This window comes from Sceloporus occidentalis, unplaced genomic scaffold (assembly GCF_023333645.1).
Source record: "Sceloporus occidentalis isolate IW3139 unplaced genomic scaffold, rSceOcc1.0.p SCAF_430, whole genome shotgun sequence".
NCBI lineage: Eukaryota > Metazoa > Chordata > Lepidosauria > Squamata > Phrynosomatidae > Sceloporus > Sceloporus occidentalis.
The window spans coordinates 188,027-205,923 of NW_028317410.1; the positions used below are offsets into that span (position 1 = coordinate 188,027).

General features: G+C 51.2%; 2 protein-coding genes across 3 annotated transcripts; both read left to right on the forward strand.

The window, feature by feature from the left end:
• Positions 1–2,638: 2,638 nt before the first annotated feature.
• Positions 2,639–6,670, forward strand: LOC149272624 (etoposide-induced protein 2.4 homolog). 2 transcript variants are annotated; one of them, XM_089506894.1, is made up of 10 exons: positions 2,639–2,680; positions 3,298–3,443; positions 3,953–4,013; positions 4,357–4,423; positions 4,815–4,939; positions 5,161–5,280; positions 5,354–5,465; positions 5,632–5,743; positions 6,250–6,324; positions 6,514–6,670. In XM_089506894.1, exons 1-10 carry the CDS (start codon positions 2,639–2,641, stop codon positions 6,668–6,670), a joined length of 1,017 nt encoding a protein of 338 aa, XP_089363020.1. The 2 variants fall into 2 exon arrangements, with proteins under 2 accessions (XP_089363020.1, XP_089363022.1); XM_089506896.1 differs by having other exon boundaries at positions 3,340–3,443.
• Positions 6,671–9,414: 2,744 nt separating this feature from the next.
• LOC149272625 (dolichyl-diphosphooligosaccharide--protein glycosyltransferase subunit STT3A-like) lies at positions 9,415–17,486 on the forward strand. The gene is made up of 17 exons (XM_089506886.1): positions 9,415–9,502; positions 10,248–10,308; positions 10,841–10,962; positions 11,255–11,400; positions 11,787–11,877; positions 11,962–12,068; positions 12,542–12,706; positions 12,948–13,128; positions 13,314–13,469; positions 13,739–13,830; positions 14,597–14,749; positions 15,076–15,264; positions 15,377–15,493; positions 15,705–15,807; positions 16,531–16,719; positions 16,917–17,032; positions 17,448–17,486. The coding sequence occupies exons 1-17, from the start codon at positions 9,415–9,417 to the stop codon at positions 17,484–17,486; spliced, it is 2,115 nt and encodes a 704-aa protein (XP_089363012.1).
• The last annotated feature ends 411 nt before the right edge of the window (positions 17,487–17,897 follow it).

Sequence of the window (17,897 nt, forward strand, 5' to 3'; positions counted from 1 at the left end):
CATCATGACCGTATGGAGGATCCATGGGTCAGAAGTAATTACCGTATTGGCTCGGATATAGGCCGCCCCCGTATATAGGCCGCACCCTAAAAGTTTGGTGCTTTTAAAAAAAAAAAGTTTTTTTCTTTAAAAAAAGCACCAAAAAAACATGCTGCCACTCTGTCCCCCCCCCCCCCCCCCCGAGATATGCTGCCACTCTCCCCCCCCGAGATATGCTGCCACTGTCCTCCCCCGGAGATATGCTGCCACTGTCCTCCTCCCCCCCCGAGATATGCTGCCACTGTCCTCCCCCGGAGATATGCTGCCACTGTCCTCCCCCCCCCCCCCGAGATATGCTGCCACTGTCCTCCCCCCCCCCCCCCCCCCCGAGATATGCTGCCACTGTCCTCCTCCTCCCCCCCCGAGCTATGCTGCCACTCTGCCCCCCCCCCGACTTACCAGAGCAGACTCCCGGGTGTCTTGCGGGGCCGGCGGGGGACATCTACACAATACGCGTACACAACTTCCGGTGCCGGCACAGACAGAGAGACACTCACTGGCACAGAGAGAGAGACACACACTCTGACACAGAGAGACACACACACTCACTGGCACAGAGAGAGAGACACATACTCACTGACACAGAGAGAGATACACACAGTCACTGACACAGAGAGAGAGACACTCAATGGCACAGAGAAAGAGACACTCACTGGCACAGAGAGAGACACTTACTGTCACAGAGAGAGAGACATACTCTGACACAGAGAGAGACACACTCTGACACAGAGAGAGACACACTCTGACACAGAGAGAGAGAGACACACTCTGACACAGAGAGAGAGAGACACACTCTGACACAGAGAGACACACACACACACACACACTCCCTGGCACAGAGAGACACATACTCACTGACACAGAGAGAAAGACACACAGTCACTGACACAGAGAGAGAGAGAGACACACACACACACACACACACACACACACAATCACTGGCACAGAGAGAGACACAATCACTGGCACAGAGACAGAGACAGAGAGAGAGAGAGAGAGAGAGAGAGAGAAAGAGAGACTCACTGTGAATTATTTCACAGATTCAAGTTTTCTTCTGCCTCCATAACATTCTGTATTTTCAGGAGTTCTGTTAAAGCTTCATCCTCACATCCCATGTTATTGAAAAAGAAACAGCAGCCCAGCACAGCCCATTTGCAGTCATTTGCACGTCCCGCGCTGCTGCTTCTTCTTCTTCCTGTAGTTCTTTGTACCATGTGACCACACAGTCACATGGTCTGCTGACATCACCAGAGTCCTTCTACTGGGTAGGAACTAGCCGCTACCTTTCCTCCAGTTATGCTGAGGGGAGGTGTGTGTGTGTGTGTGAGATGACCCCCGGTTTCAGGTGATGTCTCATGGATTGGGGTGATGTCTCGTTTGCACTCATGCCCCCTGGTTTGGGGAGGATGTCTCTAGATGTCTCGTTTGGGGTGATACCCACCAGTTTAGGGTGATCTCTCGCTTGCAGTCATGTCCACTGTGGGGCGATTTCCACCATTGGGGGGTATTAATCCATATAAAGACACATAATACGAGTTAATTAAAAGCAGGAAGACTCAGCTGGTTTCCATGGTGACGGCTTTGCATTTAGGGGTTGCCTGTGAATGTAGGTTTATCCCCGTTAGCCGTGTCTCCCACGTCACCGTACCGGTGAAACGCTGCCCCCGCAGGATGCTAACGGTATAGCGGAGTAACTCCCTGACCCTACAGGCGGCAGCACTGTACCCGTACCGGGCGGTAGATGTGACATGAATGCATCCTGTAAACATGGCGGGCGGGATGGCGCTTCGCGAGACCCTCGCGTTCTCTCCATTATTATGCTCCAGGTTTCGGACTCCATATCCCATCATGCCAAACGCCATTTCCCGGCACGCCCCGCGTTCGAACTCCATTTCCCGGCGTACTCAGTTCTGACATGCGCATTAGGTCTTGGCCGCCTGTAAACTGAAGGGAATACCGAAACTCGGGGCCCGGGGACGGGTAACGCTGACGCGGGGTACGTTTGTGAGTTAGTGCAGCTTATTGCCAGAGGGATAGAAATTATTTGGCGAGTTCACCCGTTAACGGTCCCTGCGTCGGTTTAGCCGCTGGTTGTGAAGTCCATATTGCCTAGTGTGGCAGATCAATCGTTGCTGATGAAAGGAGTGTGAGAATTATGGACCCTTGGTTCTGGTTAAGGGCCCCTGGGTAAGAAGCTGGCTACCGCTGAGGTCTCGTGGTCCCGTGATGTGCGACGGGAAATAATTCATATTAACGGCTTTCCTGTTTATGAACAAAAAAAATCTGCTCCTTTATTCATATGACAGCGACCTGCCATTAAAAACTAGATGCTGACTCCCTCTGCCGACATGGAGCATGGACCTGGCCCCGGCGGACAGCCGGGTTTTTGTTATATTGTGGTTTGGTTTTTGACGGTTCTGTCTGGTGGGTAGAGTCGGGGTGTCTTCTGTGTGGGGCGCTCTCTTGGTGTCTGATGGGTTCATCTGTTTGTCTCTCCCAGACTCGGCTGCGCCCCAGGCTGCTCCATGATGGTAAATTTTGGACCGTTTCACCGCCTCTCCCTGCGCAGCTGATACTCCGGACAGCGTAAGAGTAGAAAATGGCTGACAGTTTGAAAAGTTTCCTTCAGGACTTGGCTCGCGTACGTGAATCCCTCGTAACGGCGCTAGTAGCTTCTCTGTGGGATGAGAAACTCTCTCGGGGCTTCTTCCTCACCGATCCGTCCTTTTCCTCTCCTGCCCAGTTAGAAGAACGCCGGAAACGGGCGACTAGACGTCCGGATGGTTCTTATCTGCCGTCAAAATCTATGTTTCTATGAAATCCCGAGCCCCCCCCGTCCTCTAGTCCGCCCTGTGACTGCCCGAGCCCCCCCGTCCTCTAGTCCGCCCTGTGACTGCCCGAGCCCCCCCGTCCTCTAGTCCGCCCTGTGACTGCCCGAGCCCCCCCGTCCTCTAGTCCGCCCTGTGACTGCCCGAGCCCCCCGTCCTCTAGTCCGCCCTGTGACTGCCCGAGCCCCCCGTCCTCTAGTCCGCCCTGTGACTGCCCGAGCCCCCCGTCCTCTAGTCCGCCCTGTGACTGCCCGAGCCCCCCGTCCTCTAGTCCGCCCTGTCACTGCCCGAGCCCCCCGTCCTCTAGTCCGCCCTGTCACTGCCCGAGCCCCCCGTCCTCTAGTCCGCCCTGTCACTGCCCGAGCCCCCCGTCCTCTAGTCGTTGTTTGCTCCTAGACATTGACAGCTGGTCTCCTTTGCTTTAATACAGGGCATTAAGGACTCCGTTTGGGGGATCTGCACTATATCGAAGCTGGATGCCCGGATCCAGCAGAAGAGAGAGGAGCAGAGAAGGAGACGCGCCAGCAGCGCCCTCGCACAAAGAAGAGCTCTGAGTGAGGAAAAGAAGCCGGAGAAGTGAGTGTCACTAGACGAGTGTGGTTTAAACCATAAAAAACGGCCCACTCTCAATACCTAGATGCTTGTACAGTCTGTGTTGGATTAAGTGCCCCAGGTACCCGATTTGTCCAAAGGGTGTCAGTTTTGCTAAGAATTTGAAACCGTTGGCATGGTTGATCTTGGCCGGTGTTGCACAGACGGTGGGAATCCTGTACGAGTCATGGTCTAGCAGTATAACTGGGTACACGAGCCGTGGCACAGTCATAGTTCCTCAGTGAATGGTGGACGTACCGGCACCACTATGGTCCCTGCTGTTCCGAGCGGTGGGTGCAGCCATCTGTAACCTGATGCTGGCGATCCCAGAACTGCCCTGCGATGAGGTGTTGGGGCAGGTTAGAAGAGGAGAAATCCCTAAATCTGGAGTGTTGAGGAGCGTGGCAGGGAATGTTTTTTTTTTTTTGATCGTAGTTCAGGTCACACACTGGAGCTGCTGTTCCGACGTGATTTTTTTTTTTTTCTTTTCTCAGTGAACCTCGTATTGTGACCAGAATCTTTCATTGCTGCGCATGGAACGGAGGCGTCTTCTGGGTATGTTAATAATCTTTATGAAAGTGTGGGTTTGAAGGGCATCATAAGATTCAGATGTTAAAGGAAGACCAGTGAAGAATGTGTATTAATGTAAAATACATAAAATAAAAAAAACTCTAGGAGAAGCACGATTGGCTGTTGAAAGTCCTGTACTCTTCTGCTGCCCCGGTGTCTCACGACAATCAGTAATGGAGGCTCAGAAGTGTCTGGGTTTTTCCATTGTGTTTGCATGATGTATGTAGAAGTTGTGGTTGAAAAGGCTGGAAGGGGCAGCGACGGCGGCAGGGGCAGTCCTGAATATATGTGGAGGGAGCTGAATCCTTTGTATGTTCCTTCTCTTTAGCTGAGTCTCTTCCTGTTTTACCGAATGATCATCCCTCTGCTCCAGACCTTTACCGTGTGGATAATTGGTAAGTTAGCACAGATTTGGTTAACGTAGGTGACTTTTTTTTTTCTCTGTGACTCTGACATTAGAGGCAGTTGATAACTGCTTTTAGAAAATTGTCACCCTTCTCTGAATTCTCCTCCTGACTCCACCTTGTGAGGCTGCAAGAGCCAATCAGCCCCTCCAAATGGGGGAGCAATGATCTCGTAGAAAGGGGCTATAGGTTTCGCAGGGTGCACATGGGGGCCTCGCGTTTCATTGTATTTTGTGTTTACACCAGAAATCGTGCCAGCGATGTAGGAACTGGGGCAAACCTGCCCTGGTGTGTGTCGTATAATTATATAAAGCTGCCCGACTTGCAGGGCGGGTGGGATTCTTTCCTTTAGATGTCTGCTTTCCTAATATGTCTTTGTTAGGTGACCCATCGCTACACGGAGACGTCTGGTCCTGGCTGGAGTTCATCCTGATGTCGGTGTTCAGCGCCCTGTGGGTCCTTCCCCTATTTGTGCTCAGCAAGGTGGTCAATGCTATCTGGTTCCAGGTACAGTACGGCCGGTCAGAGTATTTATTCTGCTGTCAGCCTGACCTTCGGGAACTTGGATTATTCCCCTTAGATTTTGCCGGTAATTTCACTTGACGGGCTGGATATTAAGATGTTTTGCTGCATTCTTGGCCAATACATAAAAATCTTGTGGGATCTGATCTATGTGGTAATTTTAAACCGGAATAAGGGTGCAGCCCTTTTAATTCTTCTTCTATAAGGATATCGCTGATTTGGCCTTTGAGTTTTCCGGCCGGAAGTCCCAGCCGTTTCCCAGCGTCAGTAAGATCATTGCTGATATGCTGTTTAACCTCCTGCTGCAGGCGCTCTTCCTGATCCAGGTATGTATGTATGTATGTATGTATGTATGTATGTATGTATTTTACAGTCCTTTACAGTCCTTTTCCATTGTAGGGGATGTTTGTCAGCCTCTTCCCCATTGATATCATTGGGCAGTTTGTCAGTCTGCTCCACATGTCCCTCCTCTACTCGCTCTACTGCTTTGAGTATCGATGGTTCAACAAAGGTAATTAGCTGTTCATCTCCCCAAACATTATACAGGAACAGCCAAGCTCTTCATCATGTATGGTGAACCATAACTCTGTTCCACGATCTTGGGCTAGTTAATAAACCCACTGTCTCTCCACCCTACGGCCTCTTAGCATTTTGTGAACTGCTGGATTCTCTTCCAGGAATTGAAATGCACCAACGGTTGTCGAACATCGAAAGGAACTGGCCGTATTACTTTGGGTTTGGATTGCCCCTGGCTTCCCTGACCGCTTTGCAGTCCTCTTACATCATCAGGTAGTAAACTGCGTGTGATGCGTGAATTCTAGCCAGTTACACAGAAGGCAATTCTTTTTTGTAGTGAGGTTTTCTAAAAGAAGTGAGCTTTTAACCCAACAGCCCCTACTGTATGTGCGAGGGCCGCGTCTCGCGCTCTGCTTTAATCATTTAACGCTAAACTAGGCTTCTGTTCGCTGGTGTTTGTGGGAGAACTTCCTGACTTTGCTGACTCGGGGTAAGTTACTGAGACCCTGCAAGTTCACGGAGAGGATTTTGATGAAGCTCCGATGCATTTGGGTTCCCATTCTTTATATTACTTATAAAGGCTCCAAAAGCTGCGTCATACTGCAGGAAAACCCCCCAAAAGAACATGGGAGCAAACATAAGAGCCACGCAGTTGAATGTAAAATGCTGCGTGGCACAGAAACCCCTTACCGGCTGATCGTGTTCTGGGGTGAAAATGTTAGCTTTTGGTGCAATGTTTGTTAAAAGCTGCGCTGACCGCTTTTCCTCCTGTCTTGCAGCGGCTGTCTGTTTTCCATTCTTTTCCCGCTGTTTATTATCAGCGCTAATGAGGCCAAGACTCCCGGGAAAGCCTAGTAAGTAACGGGGTTCTTTTGCTTATAAAAAGGGGGCGGCATTCCGCTCCCCCTTTTCTGTGTATAATTTGAGCCGTTTCCGCCTGTTTCATGTGAGCTTCTCCTGTCTGCATGCGCAGACTGTTGTAATATAGCTTGCAGGCCGTGAGTGTGTGTGTCTGCGCTAACGCTTTCTTTGTGTGTTTGCAGCCATTTCCAACTTCGCCTTTTCTCCTTGGTGGTCTTCTTGAGCAACAGACTCTTCCACAAGACGGTGTTTCTTCAGTCTACCCTGAGTGGTTCGTCTGAGAAGCTGCCCAGCCCTCACCCCTCTCCCGCCAAGCAGAAGGTCGCTGCGGGCCACTGAGCGAGCGCCGTCCGCCCCCCCCCCCCCCGCCTCAGCTTTTATATCTGTGTGAGAGGACCTCTTTCCCCATCGTGTTGCGTTATACCCCTGTCCTGACACCCTGAATCGCTGTCCTTCTTTCTGGTGGGGAACGGCGCGGCTGGATATTCGCCGATGTTCTCGTAAGAGGTGCTTCAGCCGTCCGCCGATGCTGGGCGTGAATCCGGGCTATACCTCGGACGCGGTCCCCCTGAGGTCTACCGAACGCCCGTTACCGGGTCTCACTACTGAAGCTGCTCTCTCTATTGTGTGAGATGGCGGAGGATAAGAAGGAAAACTCCTCCATGAAAGGACCGGGGCCCCGCAGCAGCGCATGTCCCTGTGCGTTATAGTAGGAGCTGTGCCGCTTTGTTTTTTATGGGTGTTGCATATTGTGTGTTGTGTTAACGGTGTTCTGGTGCCCGCAGGGGTCTCCCGAGGCTGCGCTTCTATTTCCCGCTGATATTTGGGGTCGCTCGCTGTCCTTAAACCCCTGAGCACAGTTCCTGGGCGTAGTGCTGCGCAGGCGCCGCCGTCCCGGTCGGGTCCGGTTCTAAGGATCGCGTTCGTTCGGGGGTAAATGACTTCTAGCCCTAGCCGAGCTGTGAGCGCGTGGGAATATTAACGGCCTGGGACAGATCGCCGGAAAGTTAAAACGGTCCAATGAAAGCCCGGATTCTGTTCCATCAGCCTTCACCGTCAGTACCTCTGGGGGTAGTTACCGGTACAGCACATGGCACATTGCCCCCACTGCCCGCACGTTGTGTATTCGGTAGAGTGACGGGAGACCGATGAGCAGCTCTGTGCTGTAATTATGTGATAAATAACTGATTAACGGGATGGCTGTTTTTAATATCCGCCGCGGCCCCCCGGTTCCGAACGGTGTCGCCTCTTTATACGAACACTAATTTTAAAAATTTTGTTTTATAATAAAATGTCAGCTGCCCCTGGTGTCTGCTGTGATGTCATTTGAACCCCTTTTTCCCCACCACCTCCCCCTTCTGGGCTTGACAACTTTCTTTCTGTACTGAAGAAGTGACGAGAGAGGATGATGCCGTCCTGCGGCTCTGTGGGGAGGTGAGGTGCCCCTGCGTGACTGCGGGGAGGTGAGGGGCCACTGCGTGACTGCGGGGAGGTGAGGGGCCCCTGCGTGCCTGCGGGGAGGTGAGGGGCCCCTGCGTGCCTGCGGGGAGGTGAGGGGCCTCTGCGTGCCTGCGGGGAGGTGAGGGTAGTAGCGGGCGCTCTGTTTCAGTGCTTCTGCTGGATGACTTCCTGCGCACCATCGCCCGACTTCCGTGTGTCTCCATGGGAACGGCTCACTGGGCAAAATGTCTGCAAAAACAGTAGGCCAAGAAGAAATCGGGACACAAGCTGGGGCAGGGGGGCAGTAACTGCCCCGAGGGAAGTGCAGCAGCAGAGCCGGATTGAGCCTGATGCTCAGAATGTTTGCTGGGTATAAGGGTATCGCAGGGTTCTACTGCCCTAAAAGCCCTGACAATGTGTATAGAAACAGCAGGAAACAGCTTTGATCGAGATTCCAGTTTACCTAAAGTATTATTTATACTTAAGCTCAAGAATGGTCCAGAAATCGCAGGGAGGGTCACTCGGTTGGGTAACGCTGTGCAGGGGACTGGCCAAAATGATCAAGGAGCCGTGGGAGGTACGTGTGTCGCTCGTCGCAGCCGCGGGTGACCTTCCCTCCTGACGCCGCTAGGCGTCGCTGTCCTGTTAGGCCTCAGATGTACCTCCCTATACCCCCCGCCAGGCGTCGCTCTCCGCGGTCGCTGATGTACCGCCCGCCGCCAGGCGCCGCTGTCTGACTGCGCGCGGTTCTATCGCAGGCATGGACACGTCACTCCTCGCGTCTCAACCTAACCTTTTCGCGTCGGTGACACGGCTGAGATCCGCCTCCCGCGGTAACATATGCCTGATACGGCCAATAGGAAAGCGCCTCTAGTTCTTCCCTCCCCTGTCCGGGTTTGCTTGGACCAATAGAAGAACGCCAGGCCCGGAGAGGAAGTGGAAACCGCCAATCAGCGTGCTGGAGAGGTGGGGCTGAAGCCGACTCTGTTCGGTTGAGAAAGTGTGGGGAGTTTGATGGGGAGAGTGAGGGAAGAGGAGCGGCTGCCGGGTGAGCGGGGATCCGTTTTCGGAGCTCGTGCTGAGTCTGGGAGAATGGAGCTTAGCGATGGAGGTTCTGCTGAGACCTCACGGGGCTCTCCCTGCAATAAGGGCGCAGAGCCAAAGGGGCATCGTTACAGGGAAATGCGAAGGGGCCCCCTGTGCGGCAGGCAGGCAGGCAGGCAGGCAGGCGAGGGGCCCCCTGTGCGACAGCGAGTGAGGGACCCTGTGTGACAGGGGGCGAAGGGGCCGGTGGCAGAGGGTGATGGGGGGCCCTATGATATTAGATGGCAAGCAGGGAGCGCGGTGACAGTTGTATAGATTAAATGGTTGCTGCCGTTCGCCCAGATCAGGGGCCCCGCAGCCGCCGTTTAGTCCGAGCTGTTTTGGGTTTATTGTGTATTTATACCAATCCGTGGTGAAATGTGATGCTCGGTAGGCGGGGGGCGGTGAACGCGCAGGATGTTGCTTAGATGGCATCGATGGCCCTGGGCCCTTAAAGGGTTAAAGTGAGTGTGGTCCCCACAGGCTGCATTTGCGGGTTCCATTGATTCCTTTCTGTGTTTGCAGGTGTTTAGTTTTGTGTCCCTTCCCAACGTGTGAAAATGACGAGATTAGGATTCCTGCGGCTGTCCTATGAGAAGCAGGACACGCTGCTGAAGCTCCTCATCCTGTCCATGGCAGCGATCCTCTGTGAGTACTGAGTGTAAACTGAGCCGGCCATCTACTCGGGTGAGGGTCTCATGGGGTTAAAGTGGTCACCTGGCTTACTTATCGCACCTCCTAAGGAGCCTCCAAAAAAACCTCTTGGTTTCCAGAAGCAGAGGTTCTAGGCTACCTTCTCCCACGAGCGGCTCTGATTGCATGCGGACCCCAGGCTGTCTGCGCCACGCGGTACGATAACCATTTCTTGCTGCAGAAGCTGTGCGGGGAATGCTCGTGGTGCCCCTGAGCACATGGGACCCCGTATGGAGAACCCCAATACTGAGTATGCTTCTAAGATAATTGTGGAAGCAAAGCGGGGATACTTAATAAACTGTCATTGGTCGGTTTCCGTAAGGAACACCATACATTATGCCTAAGCCCCTCCCCTTTTGTCATGCCCTGATGCCCCCGTCCGTCTCCCATGCCGATCGCGCAAACGGGACAAACTTGGCACTAAAAGGCGGCCGGGGGTCGTGTCTGCGGGGACAGGTAACACGCGTGATTTGCGCCTCTGATCTGTGTGACTGCCCCTCCAATACTCGCTCCATATGCTAAACCCGCTCTGCCGGTACCTTGCGGCATAAAGTTAGTCTTCGGTGCCCCAGATACCCCCCAGGTACGTCTTGCTTGTGCCTTTCACCCCTTGAAAGTTTGCTTAGTGTGCTCGAGTATTGTGTTTGGCTTCTCCCTTCCTGCCCGGATATTTATATAAAACAATCTTCCTTTTTTCCAGCTTTTTCCACCCGGTTGTTCTCCGTTTTGAGGTTTGAAAGTGTCATCCATGAGTTTGATCCGTAAGTGCCGCTTTCTTTCTGCTCAAGTTTTTACATTTGAAAGTTGTGGTAACCATGACAACAGAACCAGCTGGCATGGTCCCAGACAGTTGGGTGGCTTTGATGAGAATTTCTCCCGTTCCTGAGCCGTGTGTTCAGATATCTATATATGCCTCGTATAGGTGCTTCCTGCGCTCAGGTGTATAGGTGACTGTAGGGGAAGTGAGTGTTGTAAATCGCCCCCCCACCAGCCTGACACCAACCTGCAGGGAACCCAGAGCTTTTTACCCCACGGGGCAGATTGAAATCACCTGCATGTTGAAGTGTGAAGCCCTTCGGCCCTAAGAGATGGAGAAAGAAGATGTTGCCCCCTGTGAGGGCATTTCTTTTCTCCATGAGGATGTTTCCGTGGTGAAGGAACATATAATGGATCCGCTCAAAGCTCCCGTTCCGTATCCCGAGTTCACTCTAGAGTAGGACGCGATCGCCTCCTGGGAAGGTCGCCCCGGCCGGGAGGCACCGGGACTCTATATACGTCTGTTTTATCTCTTAGGTATTTCAACTATCGGACCACCCGCTTTCTGGCAGAGGAAGGATTTTACAAATTCCACAACTGGTTTGATGACAGAGCCTGGTACCCGCTGGGAAGGATCATCGGTGGAACCATCTACCCAGGTGCAGTGTGCCCCAAACTCTGAATGTAGACCAGCCCTTGGCTTTTAAATCAAGCAGTTATAGGTCATTTTAGTCAATGTAATAATATCAAAAGCCCCGTAGGTTCCGTATTGTTGTATGTCGGCAGCTCTTTAGGAGGCTTTTCTCATTAAAGTCCCAGACATGCCATAAAGCACTGGGGGTAGTTTGTGGCCCTGGGGTTTCTGAAAGATGACATTGAGTCGTAGTGACAGAGACCTGTGCGGGTGCTCAGTTTTGCCTCGTGTGGCCCTGACGTCCATTGTCTCCGCAGGTCTGATGATCACCTCGGCAGCGTTTTATCACGTTCTGCACTTTTTCCACGTAACGATTGACATCAGGAACGTTTGTGTGTTTCTTGCCCCTCTCTTCTCCTCCTTCACCACCATCGTCACTTACCACCTGACCAAGGAGCTAAAAGTAAGGCTTGTCTCTGTGGAGCGAGAACCCCCTCTCCTCACCCCGGGCTCTGGTACCTGCTGGCTTCATGCGCGCCGGGGTGATGTTACTGAGACACGTTCCACCAGTAACTGTCAGGCAGCTGGACCTGAGATGCTCATTAAAGCGGGTTTGTTTTTAACAGAGTGATGAGGTTCTAGTTTTGCATCAACAGTAAATATATGATGTCATACAGTACCTCTGCTTAATGCTCTGGTGCTTTGCAGCTGCTTTATCCAGTATAATGTATATGTTCTGTTTATATCATATTGTGTATATATCCTGTATAATATTATATTTACTGTCCCGTCTGACTGTCAATGGGGGGTCCCGGCCGTTATTTCAGGACGCTCTGCTTTATGTCACAGGATGCAGGCGCTGGTCTCTTAGCCGCTGCCATGATTGCGGTCGTTCCAGGTTACATCTCAAGGTCTGTGGCGGGATCCTATGATAATGAAGGTAAGATCTGTGTATTTGGGGTAGCGCTCCGTGCTTATACTGGGGATGATATTTCCATGTAATAAATGACTCTGTCATTTTCAGGAATTGCTATATTCTGTATGCTTCTCACGTACTACATGTGGATTAAAGCAGTGAAAACCGGCTCCATTTACTGGGCTGCGATGTGTGCCCTGGCTTATTTCTACATGGTGAGTACTCGCCACGTCTGTCCTCCACGCTCGTGTTCTCAGGCGGCTGTATGACGGGGTGCTGGCTGGGAATGTGGCGAGTTATGTAAATGCATTAAACGACTGGGGTGAGCTTTGGGTAAGGAGGCTCCAAGGCACCGTATGACTAGAGAAGTGACCGCAGTGCCAAGTCTCTGCACCCCTGGATGAAGCGTGATGAGAGTTGTGGTCCTCGTGTTCCCTCGGATAGATGTTTCCTTCGGTCGAGATTTGTTCTCGCATAGACATGTTCAGGGTTCAGACAGCTTTAGCAGCATGTTAGATCGTCCACGATAACACGCGGTATCAGAGATCGGAACGTGAATAAGCTCGCCAATGTTAACGCCGTCCATGTCGCGTCTCTTGCTTTTCTTACCTCGTGCCGGAACCTGCGCAGAATATTTTTCTTAAAATACTGTATAAACATTTTGATTTCTTTTTTTCTTGGGATCCAGGTTTCCTCCTGGGGAGGTTACGTCTTCCTGATCAATTTAATTCCTCTGCATGTCCTTGTCCTGATGCTCACGGGCCGATTTTCCCACCGGATCTACGTGGCTTACTGCACTGTGTACTGTCTGGGAACCATTCTGTCCATGCAGATCTCGTTTGTTGGGTTTCAGGTGAGTCCTCAGGCTTTGGGGGATGAGCGATGGGCCTGCTGCTCAAACTCAGGTGTAGTTTGGCTGGGCCAAGATGTTGGAGACATCTAGCATCCCATCAGGGTTTGGTTTGTTTGTATCTCCGTGACCTGCAAGTATTGGAAGAAGCTCCCTTCGCCCCTGACTGGGTCCTACGCCGGTAATTCTGGCCCGTGGAACATGGCTTTAGTGCTGTAATGACGCATCTTCTCTTTTCTCACAGCCCGTGTTGTCATCTGAACACATGGCAGCCTTTGGTGTCTTTGGTCTGTGCCAGATTCACGCCTTCGTGGACTATCTTCGCAGCAAGCTGAACGCCCAGCAGTTTGAGGTCTTGTTCCGGAGCGTCATCTCTCTGGTGGGGTTTGTGCTCCTCACGGTCGGAGCGGTGCTCATGCTGACAGGTACGGAGATGTTAAACCGTAAGCAGCTTAGAAACCCGGGCTGGGAAGAGGCATCCATTGTGCGCCTGTCGGCAGATCTCGCATCCCTCCGATGTGTTTGACCTTTTTCCCTTCTTTCTGAAGAACATTAATACATCTTTTAGAAATAAGTGCATTTTAATCGTTTGAATTCTTTTGTATTTTAGGTAAAATCTCTCCATGGACGGGCCGTTTCTACTCTCTGCTGGACCCCTCCTATGCCAAGAACAATATTCCCATTATCGCCTCTGTGTCCGAGCATCAGCCCACAACCTGGTCCTCGTATTACTTTGACCTGCAGCTCTTGGTTTTCATGTTTCCAGGTTGGGTTTTAATATATATATATATATATATATATATATATATATATATATATGTACTTTTTTTTTTTTTATGAATCTTATGTTTTTTGCCGAAATTTGGGTGGAAACCTGCAATCTCCTCTTTGGCTGTTCCAGGACAGAACGTTCATTAAACAGCCCTCAAGGAATAAAGTGTTTTCCATGTTGATATTTGGGAGGCTCTTCTGGCTCTCCTGATCTTTCCTGGGAAGGACCTGGAGATGATTCTTCCCCATTTTCTCTCCTTGCAGTCGGCCTCTATTATTGCTTCAGTAACCTGTCTGATGCCAGGATCTTCATCATTATGTACGGTGTGACCAGCATGTACTTCTCAGCTGTGATGGTAGGTGGGAAAACATTACATTGAAGGAGTGAGGGCCTGCGCGCATGCTCCATACCGGCCCTGGGATAAGGCCGGAGTCATTGGTTCCCCCGGTTCTTCATCATATGTTCAGCCCCTGCCCAGTTTGTGGCTAGCAGAGCCCGTGCTGGAGACCTTGGCAGGGAAACGCTTTAATGTGCGTGACGGCTGAGCGTTATCAGCAGGCGGTACGCGTTCACGTATTGCGACAATGTTTGAGGCTTTAGTTACTGTGCTGTCTGGAGGTTCCCGTCCATCTCCTTAATCCCTTTACTCTGGCACGCCTGTCCTGTTTGTGGCCCCTGTGTTCTTGCATGTCTCTTCTTGTCAAAGCACTTAACATCAAAACACACCAAACCTATTCATGTTACCAGGTCGGAGCGCTCTGCCCGTCGGAGAGTTTTTTTTCTGCCGCTTATTTAATTGGTTTGTAAAAGCTGGTGATCGGCAGCGTGTGATTTCCCCATACTTAAAGGTGCTGTCCCACTGAGCAAAAATATAATCTCCTCTGCCACCAGATCTGTCTCTTTTTTAGTTTCTGTGGAAACAAGCTATTGGTGCCTGCTTATGTCACATAAATGTTCCAGCAAACTTACAAACACTTTTAAACACAGAAAATCCTTTAAACCAGCGTTAAACCTGTAGGACTCCGTTAATGTATGTAATGCGGATGTGTTTGGCGCTCGTGTGTCGTGGGGTGGGTTGTGGAAGTTCCATAAAGGTTTTACAGTTTAACCCTCTCCTCCAGGTGCGTCTTATGTTGGTTCTCGCTCCGGTTATGTGTATTCTGTCTGGCATTGGGGTGTCTCAGGTCTTATCCACTTATATGAAGAATCTTGACATCAGCCGTCCTGACAAAAAGACAAAAAAACAGGATTCCACTTATCCCATTAAAAACGAGGTAATTAACGTCTGTAAGGCAGCATTAAAGCCGGTATCTCGCACGTACCGGTCGCCTCGCAGACACTGCATCTTCACCCTCTATAGCTTTGTCGGCCTGCATAAATTGTGCCCCAAAATTGTTATGCAACGTCGCATCCGCCCGTCCAGTTTGTTTTCTAGAAACATGGAGTCAGGAACGGGGGAGACCAGGGTGCTGAGGATGTGGCTGGACTGCTACACACCGGTCACTAGGGGCTCCTGCTATTATTCCTTTAATCTCACGCTTTCTGTGCTGAGATGCTGAGTATGTTGGTGCTTTATCCCGCTTTACTGTATCCCGGACAGGTTGCCAGCGGTATGATCCTGGTCATGGCTTTCTTCCTGGTCACTTACACTTTCCATTCCACTTGGGTGACAAGCGAAGCGTACTCCTCCCCGTCCATCGTGCTGTCTGCCCGCGGTGGGGACGGCAGCCGCATCATCTTCGATGATTTCAGAGAGGCCTATTACTGGCTGCGGCACAATACCCCGGAGGTAAGGAGCTCCGGCATGCGCCTCCGAGCAGAGCTCTGCTTCATTCGAAGTAACTTTTTACATCATTATTTAAACTGATTTCCCAAACATTGTCCTAATTCTCTATTTTTAGGATGCAAAAGTGATGTCATGGTGGGACTACGGCTATCAGATAACAGCAATGGCTAATCGAACAATCCTTGTGGACAATAACACCTGGAATAACACTCACATCTCCAGAGTCGGGCAGGTACGGCATCATGTGCCACCATAACGCCTTTCCTTCTAAATATCCGGTCTGGGCCAAATTCCTAGTAAACAGACGAGGTGTGAATGATTCGGCCCGGGTCCTTCGCCCGTGCCCAGCCTGTTACCGCTGCAGCTCACCCACCTATATCCTCAACCCCATAAAAGCGGGCAAAGGCTGGGCTGCTTGCTGACTGCTCTCCTCTGATCTGCAGGCGATGGCTTCCACTGAGGAGAAGGCCTATGAGATCATGAGAGAGCTGGACGTCAGTTACGTGCTCGTGATATTTGGCGGTCTCACCGGATATTCGTCGGATGGTAAGAAATAGGCATGTCTGTCGGGGGCCGGCCCACGCACCTGTCCGCTAGATGGTGGACGGACGTCTGGGTTCTTATCGCTTGAGTTTGATCTCGGGGAATGTGTCGGATCTCTTAGGGATGGAAAGAGAATCTCTGACTTTTCTGCACGTTTTCCTGCAAGATGTTTTTGGCCTGTTGGTCACCAGTGACGGTGGTCCCAAGTGTGATTTAGTTTGCTTGTTTGTGAGGGCCCAAGATAACATCATCTGTAAAGCAGCGGATCTGGCCCCCGCTTTCTGCTACTAATTCCTCTTGCTGTACTAGAAGTTGCGCATGTGCCGCTGGTTGGTTCATGAGTACAATACAACCACTCCGTACAGAGACCATTCATCTGGACGGCTACTGAACCGGGCATGTTGGGTTTTGTTCACTACACAGTGAGTTGAGTCTCCTAAGTGTTGATTGCTACCAGCCCGGCTGTGGTTGCATCTGGGCTTTTATAACTGGTGCAAATAACGAAAAAGATGCAACTAGTGGAAAAACACCAGTGATCAATTCTCAGCAGCGAGGGGGGGCACTTACTATCCCACAGTAACCACACACACACAGCAATGCATGCCAAAGGACAGCGGGCTAATTGTTGGGGTGATGGGAGACGTGGGATTGGTGGAACGTGCGCAGGTAGAGTATAGAGAAGATGATTTAGAAGCCGATCTGTACCGCCGTGTTTCCTGTTTCTAGATATCAATAAGTTCCTGTGGATGGTGAGGATCGGCGGCAGCACAGACACCGGCAAACACATCAAGGAACATGATTACTACACGCCGACCGGCGAGTTCCGGGTGGACAGAGAGGGTTCTCCGGTTCTTCTGAACTGTCTCATGTATAAGATGTGTTACTATCGATTCGGACAAGTTTACACAGAAGCCAGTAAGTGACCTGGGCCACCCCCTGCTCTGAGCTGGCAGCGCGTGACCGCGTGTGTCCTGCTGGCGGCACGTGACTGCACGTACCTGTTGGGGTGGGAGTTTTTTGTTTTTTTCTTTTTGCATTTTTTTTTTCCCTTTTTTAGCATATTCTGTCCAAAATGAGAGGCTCTCGCTGACCTTGTTGTTTTTCCCAATCAGAGCGCCCGCCGGGTTATGACAGAGTGAGAAACGCCGAGATCGGCAACAAAGACTTCGAACTGGATGTTCTAGAGGAAGCGTATACCACCGAGCACTGGCTGGTCCGAATATACAAAGTACGTGGCCATAGCGAGACCCCCGTTACTTCCCTGTCACTGCGGCAAACCTGAACCCCAGAAATATAATACCCCCCTTGGATATTATTATTATTTATTTATATAGCGCCAACAATTAACGCAGCGCTTAATACAATACATCTATTCAACGGGTCCGACAGACTAAGACAAACCGACACATTAAGGGGAGAGGCTCGGCTCGTTTACAATCTGGAGGGGATTATCCTCCTTTGCACTGAAAGGATGCGGTTTTCTGGGTGTGGGGGGTAAATGTGGGGTCTGCAGAAGACCCCCCTTAGACTGACACGATGCGGTTTTCTGGGTGGGGGGTTAACGTTGGGCCGTTTTCGGGGGGGGGGGTAGCAGGCTCCGTGGGGAACCGGCAGAGTTTCTCACGCTTTTCGTTTCCCGGCAGGTCAAAGATCTGGATAATCGCGGATTGTCAAGAACATAAATTGCCTTCAGCTTTAACAGAACAGCACTGAGCCTTCGCCTGCGAACCAGAGATTTTTTTATACTCTTTCTATTGATGTGAATTGGCGGGGGACACGCTGGGGGCCACGCTGGTGGCTCTCCGTTCTGGGTGGGAAGCTTTTTATGAATGTGCTACCGAATTTTTTTGTTTTGTTTATGGTGGTCAATTAAAGGTGGGATACAAACTGTTCTTAATTATTGGAGTTCCTGTGACTCTTGTGCTATTTTGTAAGGTTCTGCCAGCAAAGGGTTAAGACAATCTGGAGGTTATTCCTTTAATTTTCGGCGGATCCCACGCCGAGGGCCGAAATAACAAGGAGCCCCCTGAACACCCTGCTTCCTGGGCATGAGCTGTAGCCTCAGCTGCTGTGGAACCTATTGGCTGTGTAGT